Source organism: Phalaenopsis equestris, unplaced genomic scaffold (assembly GCF_001263595.1).
Source record: "Phalaenopsis equestris unplaced genomic scaffold, ASM126359v1 Scaffold000256, whole genome shotgun sequence".
Classification (NCBI taxonomy): domain Eukaryota; kingdom Viridiplantae; phylum Streptophyta; class Magnoliopsida; order Asparagales; family Orchidaceae; genus Phalaenopsis; species Phalaenopsis equestris.
Genome location: NW_018164698.1, coordinates 943,488 through 954,034, shown reverse-complemented (window position 1 = coordinate 954,034; position 10,547 = coordinate 943,488). Strand labels below are relative to the sequence as shown.

At 34.9% G+C, this 10,547-nt stretch overlaps 1 protein-coding gene across 5 annotated transcripts in view; it reads right to left on the bottom strand.

Annotated features, from left to right (window-relative positions):
* Positions 1–10,547, bottom strand: part of LOC110024406 (uncharacterized protein YtfP) — a 75,646-nt gene that overhangs the window by 27,350 nt on the left and 37,749 nt on the right. For 3 of the 5 annotated variants that reach the window (XM_020724353.1, XM_020724358.1, XM_020724356.1), the window contains 4 exons: positions 5,848–5,961; positions 5,669–5,756; positions 4,861–5,030; positions 4,683–4,784 (listed from right to left, as the gene is read on the bottom strand). In XM_020724353.1, coding sequence (XP_020580012.1) covers positions 4,683–4,784; positions 4,861–5,030; positions 5,669–5,756; positions 5,848–5,961 — 474 coding nt within the window. The remainder of the gene's footprint in view (positions 1–4,682; positions 4,785–4,860; positions 5,031–5,668; positions 5,757–5,847; positions 5,962–10,547) is intronic. The other 2 variants (XM_020724355.1, XM_020724357.1) reach the window with 1 other exon arrangement.

Sequence of the window (10,547 nt, the reverse complement as noted above, 5' to 3'; positions counted from 1 at the left end):
AGACTTAAGACCTCACTAAAAATGAGGTCAACAGTATTCTGACCTCACATCAGAAATTTTGTCGTCGTCTATTTTAACGGCATTCTATTATACAGTCGGACGGAGGATGATCACTTGCATCACTTGAAGGCAATATTCAAGATATTGTGAACCGAGAAACTATATGTCATCTGAAGAAATGTCACTTCATGACAAGACAGGTATGCTTTCTGGGTTACATCGTGTCTCATGCAGGCATACAGATGGATCCCGTAAAGATAGAGGTCATTATCAATTGGATCGTACCATAATCATTCACCGAGTTGAGGCAATTCTTGCGACTAGCATCCTTCTATTGAAGATTTATCAGAAACTTTAGCACCATCACCTCCCCTCTGACTGAACTTCTGAAAGGAAAGAAGTTTACTTGGACAGTCGCAACTCAAGATAGTTTTGACACACTAAAACAAAAGCCGACTCAAGCCCCGTGCTAGCACTACCAAATTTCAATCAATTTTTTTAGGTAGAATGTGATGCTTCCAGCGTGGGGATTGGAGCAGTACTAAGCCAAGGAGGGCACCCCATCGCTTCCTTCAGTGAGAAATTAAATGAGTCCAAGAAAAAGTACTCAGCTTAAGACAAACAATTCTACGTCATCGTAAGAGCTCAGAAACATTGAAGTCATTACCTATTGGCCAAAGAGTTTACACTATTTATAGATCATGAGGCCCTAAAATTCCTCAAAAACCAGAGCAAACTAAAGAGACGACATGCAACCTTAGAATATCTAGCCTCATTTCAGTTTGCCAGAACAGTGGCATATGTGTTCAGTCGTCGACTGCTATTGGTCACATCCAAGTCTTTTATATGTATTTACATCTGACTCGGTGAGAATAACCATCAGTAAAATCTAACACACCCTTGGTTGATATTGTCTCATCGACACAACGGTTAACAATGTAAAAATCACAATTATCTAGAGTAAAAAGTCCCTTACCTGCCTCCTAGCTCATATTATCACGTTGGCACAGTGGTTAGCAATATAAACATTATAATTATATAAGGAAGCAAGCTCTGTTATGCTCGCTCCTGACCGATATTATCTCGTCAGAACAATGATTAGTGATCTAACAATCATAATTGTCTGGGGTGGTAGAACAACTTTACGCACACGGGAACACTTGTGTCCACTGCATGTACTATTAGAGGTGAAATTCTTCTTTGAACATGCACATACAAGCATTAATATATAAGATATTTTATTCTTCATAACATACATTATTCCGAAATATCTTTATACATCTAATAACAGACCTACATACTCTTATTTTATTGTGTAATTATTCATCATACATAACTCTCATATCATGCATCACTTACCTCACGCATATCTTTTATATTATGTATATTTTTTTCTATCATGTTTATCATGCATATGTTTCTTATCATGTTTATCTTTCATATCATACGAATTATACATATGATGCATCTCATACATATCTTTCATGAATATCTCGTATATTATTTCTGACATGCATATATTTTTTACCTAACAATATGAAGAATCTGACTAAACTAGAGCATACAAAGAGTTAAGCATACATTCTAAAATAAAAAAAAACTACTGAAATTTAGAAATGTAATTACTCACTTCAGATGTCACGCTAAGTTTTCAAATTTCAGTAATTAGTTAGATGTTGGATAACCTCTAACGTGATCTTAACCCATGAAACATTATATCAATCATTAAAATTCATGCAATTTCCGTTAATTAAATTATTTTACATAATTAGAGTAGGATAATATTACCTGAATTGACAAAGTCACCCTACGACGAGTTTTCCACAAGCTCGTTGCCTTGAGAGAACACAATCTTGATTTCGCTAATATCTTACGATTTCAAAATATCTTGGTTCATAAAGTATAATTTAACCAATTGAATAGCTCAAATGCACCTTAACCGGCCTTCTTGGCAACCCGACCTTTCTCCAAATCTGCCAAGATTTCCTGTTCTCTTATTCTTCTCTCCTTGACCCTTCTTCTATCTTTGTTGGTTTTGTGCTAAAGCCCTTATGAAGCTCGCAACGCACATTCAGCACTTCCAACGCAAATTTGGTGCCTCCGACAGCTACTGGAAACGAGAAAATACAAAATCCGTCGCATATGGAATGGAAGTAAGAGGAAAAAAAATAATTGTCTCAAATAGCATGAAATAGGGATTACCACTTGTTGATTTCATCCCAGAACCCAGAATCCTAGTCGCTTGCTCCTCTCGACTCTGGATATAGTGTTCGAGTCGCGGGTTCCCTTAGGGTCAAGAAGAACGATGCGAGGAAGAGAGGGAATGTCGTAATTTGCGTACCACTTTCCAAATTCTCCTCGAAACTCTTAGTCATGCTCTACGGCTTCTCCGATTGTCGTTTGAATTCTTTCCATTTCCTCGCACAGGAAATTTACATCACCCTGCCCCACTCAAATTTGGAGCTTAAAAATTACGATTCTGATTCAAGTAACTTTATATTAACACTTGTTTAATTAAACTCATACTCACACACAAACACACATATATGTGTGCAATATATAACAATATATTAATTAAATTATTTAAAAAAAAAACTCAAATATACTATTTACTGCCCTAGAATCACACACGACACCATGCGAGCTCCCTCCTCTAGTGCCTTCGATGCCTTCTCAACTTAGCCCCGCACGCGACCACGACATTGACTCCCACTCCTTCGGCCCTAACACAACCAAGCACCACACACACAAGCCTTCTCCTCCCCTTCATCTACTGCTTCGCACTATGTTGTTTCCTTTTGGCTAAGGCTAGGCATCGAATCAAGTAAGAGATACACACGGCTTATTTTTCTTCCTCTTCTTCCTCTCTTTCACTATCGCTACTCCTATTGCTTCTCTCACAGACAAGCCAAAAATTTAGGGCTGGAAACAAGCCCTTCTCCCTCCCTCCTTCTTTGATTCTTCTTCCCTCGCTCTCTGGTCTCCCGCTCGCTCAATTGTTCTCAGTTTTGTTTCCTTAGGGTCAAGGAAAACACCCGTCTCTGAAGTACAATCATCCAGATGATTATTTCTTGCGACCGATTCTAAATTTTCTTTCAGTATTTTATTATTATTATTATTATTATTATTATTATTATTAAATTTCAATTATTATATATAGAGATATAAAATATGGAGTATCAATTGACTCGGCAAGTCATACAATGGCGCAAGTCTAAACTAGATGAATATAGCAAAACCAAAACTAATACATGTATACAAAGACCTACAATAACATGTATACAGCTGAGCCTGCACCATATACATATAAGCACATGCATTTGCAATTGTACATTTGTATGTCACAACACAGGATACTCCTTGTACATGCCAGAGACTTATGCAACCATTGCCTCCACAAGTGTAGCAATGGGGCTAGGCGCAACGAAGAGTATGTCCGTTCTTAGGAGTTGTATGGTAACAGATTTAAGTATGATTTAACTTGAATATTGTCAGACAAAAAAATTAAAATTTTAAATCAAGGAATTAGCAAATCTCGTACCTTCTCAATTCCTTCTTAGTTTTGCCTTAAATTTCAGACTTATTAAATCCTATTGTTGACAGGATTTAGTAAATCTGGATTTAGAGGATTTACTTGCACGGAACTTGGGGCTGAACCAGCCCCTACTGATTCAGCAAAAGAAGGCTCGGTTTAGCAAGAGGCTAGACCGGCCCTTTCTCTCTCTTTTCATTGGGCGGGAATTATTCACCCTTTTTGTTTTTGTTTCACGTCTATCCATCTTCTATTTATACATGTGTTGTTGTCATACGGCTTAGTTTTTGGTCTTTCTGAGTTCAGATTTCTATTCGGCTCACCATCGGCGATTGTTTTCCATTTTAGAGTTGTATCTAAAGGCAAGGATGTGCTCCGCTTTTTGCTCGTCCAACTTGATAATCTTCTCCAAAGCATCGAAGGGTGCTCAAGCTGTATCTCGATCTTACAATTGAGAACTCTCCCTACTGCTTTGTCGTAACCTTCGCCAGCACAATCGGCTCCCGTACTATCCGTCTGCTTCCTTCCCGAGATTACCGTCTCCAACTGCCGCTAAGCCCCTCGCCATGTCCTTCCCCTACCGAACACCTTACTCCGCCCCTATAGGCACCGCAACACCTACAAACTCCCCTTCAGCCCGTCTCTCTCACACCACATAGCCACCATCAATCCCACTTCCCCACTACCCACCGCACCGCCTCTCTGCCTTACGCCCTACCTTGTATTGTTAAGCTTTTTTCATATTTCGAGGATAGGTATTTGTAATCCCTTTTGTGTTTCAGAAATAAAATTGCATTTCTATTGTCATTTGAGTTAACTCCGGTATCATTTACTAAAGCTACTAAAGCCATGACCATATAGTCCCCCTAGAAAAATATAATAAATCCAGCCATGAAACTAATTTTTTGTACAGCAAATCAGATTTAAACAATTAAAAAACAAAATACTGCATGGCTGAATTCCTTATCATAATCTAGGGCACTTTAGCATTCATAATGAAAATTAAATGAAACAAATTGTTAAGCTACAGCTAAGCAAGACTTGTAGATGCATGAACAGAGCAGATTTACAAAATTCTGCTGAAAACATGGACTAAGCAGTAGGGGAAACAAAAGTAAAAAGCTATAGCATGAAATTCATGAAGCATTACCCCTGACAAAGATTGCAGCTTGTTGTCCTCTATTTTGAATGTAAAAATGCTGGGCATTGGCTGTACAATAGAATGTCCAAGTTGGACAGCAAGCTTGTAACCCTGATACAACATGATTAAATAATGGTCATTTTGAAGCAAGGTTGTTAGTTCCAACGACACAGAATGTTCTTCCAACCTGCTGGCAACTACCAGTTGCAACCAACAAAAAGTCTGCCTCAATATCCTCCACAAGATCAATGGTTCGTTTCTCAATCCTCAGATTGAATTTTCCTTTATAGCTGATAGATACATTTGAGATAACTTTGCCTATTTGCAGTTGAACTACAACAAAATACTGTGTTGAGTCTAGGAAGCCCATTTTGTATGGCAAATTTAACCAAGGTGTAGCAACGGGAAGAATAGCATTGTAAAAAAGAAAAAAATAATTAAAGCTAAGTCCATATACCGATATGAATAAGTGATGAATTGCATTCAGTTGAAATAACTTATCTTTATGTGTAAATGAATTAAAATACAAGTAACAAAATCCAGCTAGAAGAAGCATTCTCTGTTTAGGTATTTTTTCAGAAAAGATCTAACGCAGAGCAAACTGGTATTTTGCATCTAATTTGCCCCAAGATCATGCTAAACTATCCCGCCGTGGTACCCAAATAGAAAAAAAATGGAGAATTCAAGAAAATCCCAAGCCAGCAAATGGTTGAACATGGCAACAAAATTTCTTAAATCCCAGCAGCTTAATTAATTACAAAAGTTGAAAATATGAAATGGCAAGATAACACTTTGCATTGCAATTTTCTGCACAAAAGAGAGGAAAAACAATCAGATAGAGTTGTTATAGCACCTAGCACTACTAGCCCAAGCCACAAACCAACAACAAGCTTAATAAATGACTTCTAGCAGCATAGTATAGCATCATCCTAGTTTAATGAGCGGATTCAAAGTCAAGCTGAACTTATATTATGTCTGAAGGATGGAAATAATACCTCCCATCTTTTTTGCTTCACCTAGAAGGCAATCCACAATAGAGGATGAATTATTGCTGACTGGAAAAACTCTTCCATCTTCTTCTATCTGGTGTACAAAGATAAATTCCTTCATGGAGATTTCCTCAAGCATGGAAAAGGAGAAAAGAAAATAAATTACATATTTCAAGAATAACCACCTTAAGATCAACACCATGATTGGAGAACCAACTCATGGTATCTTGTGGCCCATGAATATTGAAATAAGCTCCTTGAAGTTCTTTATTACCTCTAGGATAATTTCCCGCCAAACCCTGCATTTAAGACAACAAAAAATAAAAATTAGAACTATCATTTTGAAAAGCTATGTAAATAAGAAAATAGATGACAATTGTGGGCACCGAAAATTTGCATTTGGGTCTCCCTCGGAAGATGAATGAAAGAATATTTGTTGTGAATCTACATCAAATTTTCAGAAGGCAAATTAAGTTACATATAAGACATTACTCAAATATTTCAACCTCATTGTGTAAGTACTTTAAGAAATGTATTGATATGACTTATATTCAAGTCATTAAAGATATGTATAGTAGAGCTGTTACTTGTGTTCAAACTGAAGGAGGATTGACAAAATATTTTCCTATTTCTGTTGGTTTACATCAGGGATCGACTTTAAGCCCATATCTTTTTGCTTTAGTTATGGATGGTCTTACTGGACATCTACAAGAGGATGTACCTTGGTGTATGCTTAGCATACACCAAGGTACATCCTCTTATAGATGTCCAGTAAGACCATCCATAACTAAAGCAAAAAGATATGAGCTTAAAGTCGATTTCTGATGTAAACCAACAGAAATAGGAAAATATTTTGTCAATCCTCCTTCAGTTTGAACACAAGTAACAGCTCTAGTATACATATCTTTAATGACTTCAATATAAGTCATATCAACACATTTCTTCTCGAGAACTCTCCAAAGGATATCTCTTGGAACCTTATCGTAAGCTTTTTCGTGATAGAAAAGTACCGCTAAGACTGAAAGGAAAATTTTATAAGATGGTGGTGAGACCTGCAATGCTCTATGGCGCTGAATGTTGGCCTTTAAAAGAGAAGCATAATAATAAGTTAAGTGTTGCCGAGATGAGAATGATTAGGTGGATGAGTGGCTTTACACTTAGAGACAAATTGCGGAATGAATATATTCGTGATAGGGTTGGTGTAGCTCCTGTGACAGACAAAATTAGAGAAAGTCATCTGAGATGGTTTGGTCATATTAAACGTCGACCATTAGATGATCTGATTAGGAGAGTAGATGTTTTAAATTCGACTTGTGTTAAGAAAGGCAGAGGTAGACCTAGGAAGACTTGGGCTTATTGTATTAAAAATGATCTTAATTTACTAGAACTTAATGAAAATATGACACTCAATAGGACGCAATGGAGAAAAAGGATTCATGTAGCCGACCCCACGTAGTGGGATTAAAGCTTTGTTGTTGTTGTTGTTGATTGTGTAATTACTTTAATAATTGGGGTTCGAAACTTCCCATACGCGCAAGTCTCAATGATTAATTACGTTTTTCAATAAAGGTAACACTTGAGATTAAGGCTAGTTCTTAGGATGTTGAATATTCAATATATAATAGCAATAGATTTAAAATTTTAAATTGCAAAAATTTATCACCATAAGCTTAAGTGCGCGTCGTGGGAGGAATAGTGACAATCTCAATCAAGGTCTCATGATTTTGTTGTCTCAGAATGTCAAGATCCCTGTTCTAGTGAATCAGAGAAGATAATTGACCCAACCTGATCGAAAAAAAGCTTGGCAATAACCATGAGTTATTTAATCAAAGAAGACCTTATAGATATGAGATAGTTGTTTGTCTGAGAAGAATAAATTAAAGAGCGCTTTCTATCTAATCGAGTACAACCTACATTTTGCATCTCAAAAGGCAAAAAGTTATAGGGTAGCCTACGAATTATAGTTATGAATAAAACATATTGAAGCATGTCTAACCAAACCTCGCGGTCAAATAACTCTAATTGTACTATATTTGAGGAGTCAGTTGACCAAACCACACAGATAGAGAATTCAGGTCACATCCCTATGGGTGTAGACTATTTTGAAAGTGAACATGCAACATATCTAAAATGGCATTAGCTCCTTGTGAACATAGCCTTCTACAAATTGTAGAGGGTAGATAGTTTCTGTTTTAAGCTTTTAGTAATTTTATTTTGATTTGAAATGTTAATATTTATAACTTTATTGATTTTTTTGAATTTATTTAAACGTTATTAGAGTTCAATATATGTTGGTGAAAATACCCCCTTCGATTGATATTCTCTTTCAACAAAACTATCATCAGAGAATTTGATTGTATTAAACTCAGTCGACTCTATCTCGCTTATAAAAGATTATTCATTACTTATATTAATTGAGTTTATTTAAATATTCTTAAGAACCTAATTTTAAAAATAGACCTTACATATTGAAATTTTCTATTAACAAAGCTATCATCGAGGGATATTCTTTTTTATTTATATTTGTAATTTAAAAGCTTCATATTTGATAATTCATAATATGTCATGGCTATTTTAGAATGATTAATAATATCATTATTAGAAAAAAAAGCTTCAAATGTTCATTGAGATTATGCAAGATTGCAATTTTCATTGAAACTTATATTTAAATATCATCAGAGGGTCAGTCATTTCAACTCTAATTTTTGCAAGGAAGATTGGATTGATTTGATAGAATTCAATATGATCAACTTTGATCCTTATCAGGAGAATCAAAACAGTCGCGTGGGGCTTAAGATCTTACCTTGAAAACAAGACAACATGATCAAGAACAATGTGTGGCATTAAGATAATTTAATTTTTCGTGAAAATGAGATTTTTAAGGCTTTGAAATGATTGCATAATTTTTCAAGATAATTACACAGTTCTCTGAGCAGAAGATGAATATGGGCTTATTTTATCATAACCCTGCAAACAATTCTCAGATTGTGTATTTGAGTGTTCGGCATGATTATAGAGCATATCAATTGATAAATTTAAAAAATTAAGAAATTTTCAAATGTTTGAGCGAGAAATAATTAAATTAATTCTCAACTGTATACTTAGATAATTAGTGTGTTGATCTGAGAACATGCGAGTATTTTACTTTAATAAATTATACATCTCAACGTATTTGCACGATACAAGTGCATAAATTCATATGCATTTTCAGGATATATTACACGTAATTCAATGCAACTGCAATGTACAATTGTGCATATTTTAAAATGCTTTGTTAGTCACCTATTAATAGATGAATGCATGAACTTCACAATTTTCAAAGTGTCTGCAAGTTACCTATGCAAAATTTTGATGCATTAGAAGGATTATCAAGAAATATGCACATTTCTTAAAGACATTTAAATTAGACAAATACACCAACTGTTAAAGTAATGCACATTTGTTAGGTCCATGCTTTTCGAGAGCTTTGCACTAAACTTGAGATGCTTGCACATTCTTTGAGTTCATGTAATTGATTTAAACATGACTTTAAAAATTGTGCAAGTCTTCCTTGATCTCACACTAATGGTCAACTCTCCCTCATATGGCCTTAGTCATTCTTCTCTAAGCCTAAATGTCCTTTCTAGTATTCCTAGGTGGATAGTTAGCCCTACTTTACTCAAGTTGATCCTGGTCTGTGTGGCCCAATCCCTGTCCTACTGTCCCAACTAGCCTCCAAGAAGACCTAGATCACCTTATGTAGTTAGGAGCTAATGGTCAGATCTTTCTGAAACTCGGGGAACCTAAGCTTGATTTGGGGGTTGCTTCTCAAAACCCTGATGGCTTGTTAAGGTTTGCATGGCTAAAACTTATATTTAAATTAAAATCAAACTAAGATTAAAATTAACATAAAATTGAATTAATTGGAATTGAACTTAAGGTTGATTGAACCCATTCTACACCTAATTCGAACTAACAAATTAAAATGGTCCCGATAAAAATCTATAAAAAGCATAACTGAAACAGTTAATACAAATTACTACAAGAATTCAAATTTAACAAACTCAAACTGAATTAAACAATCTAAACAAAAAGTAAATCTAAAGGTGGCTTAATACTAAGTTTAACTATATATGATCAATTCCAAGTGAAATTCAAACATTAAGCTAAATAAAAAATGAAGCATAATTCAAACCTTAGCTAAGAATCAAGGAAAGCCTCTATGCTCCCCTAGGACACATGTCAGATCACCAAGTTAGTCCATTCTTAAGTCCCTTCTTCTCACGATATCACGACACGACCTGAGAGCTTAAAATTACCGAGGCGAAAACTGACTGTCGAACGGAGAAAAACAATTTACCAATTTCATTTCAAAATTAAAATGAAATTCAAACACAAAACAGTTGTTCTATTTATAAAATTAATTGTTACAACCATTTCACACAGATTTTTAAATATTTACAACTCACAAAACATAAAAAATAACACATGGTGCCTACCCACATAAGCTCCTCAATGTCTTATACACATACTCTCTAGGATCCAACTAGTTTAAAGTTGGTTTTCCTACAATAATATTAGCAACTGCAGGTTTAAGTTAAACTACTTAGTGGACAAATATTTTTAAATTATAATAAATTTTATTTTAAAATATTTTGTAAAAATGCGATAAACAGTAAAAGATTATGCTCATTAAAAAAACAGTAAAGAAAACTGTTTTCTAATTACTTTCATTTAATTCTATTACACTTTTCATTATTAGAATTCACTGTCCAAACGTACACTTTAAAATAATATATGTCTACTATTTTCCAACTCACAACCATTTTCATTTTCATCTCCATCCACAGTACATTGGCATGCATATATCATATATTATTTCTTAACTTGCATTTAACATTTAAAA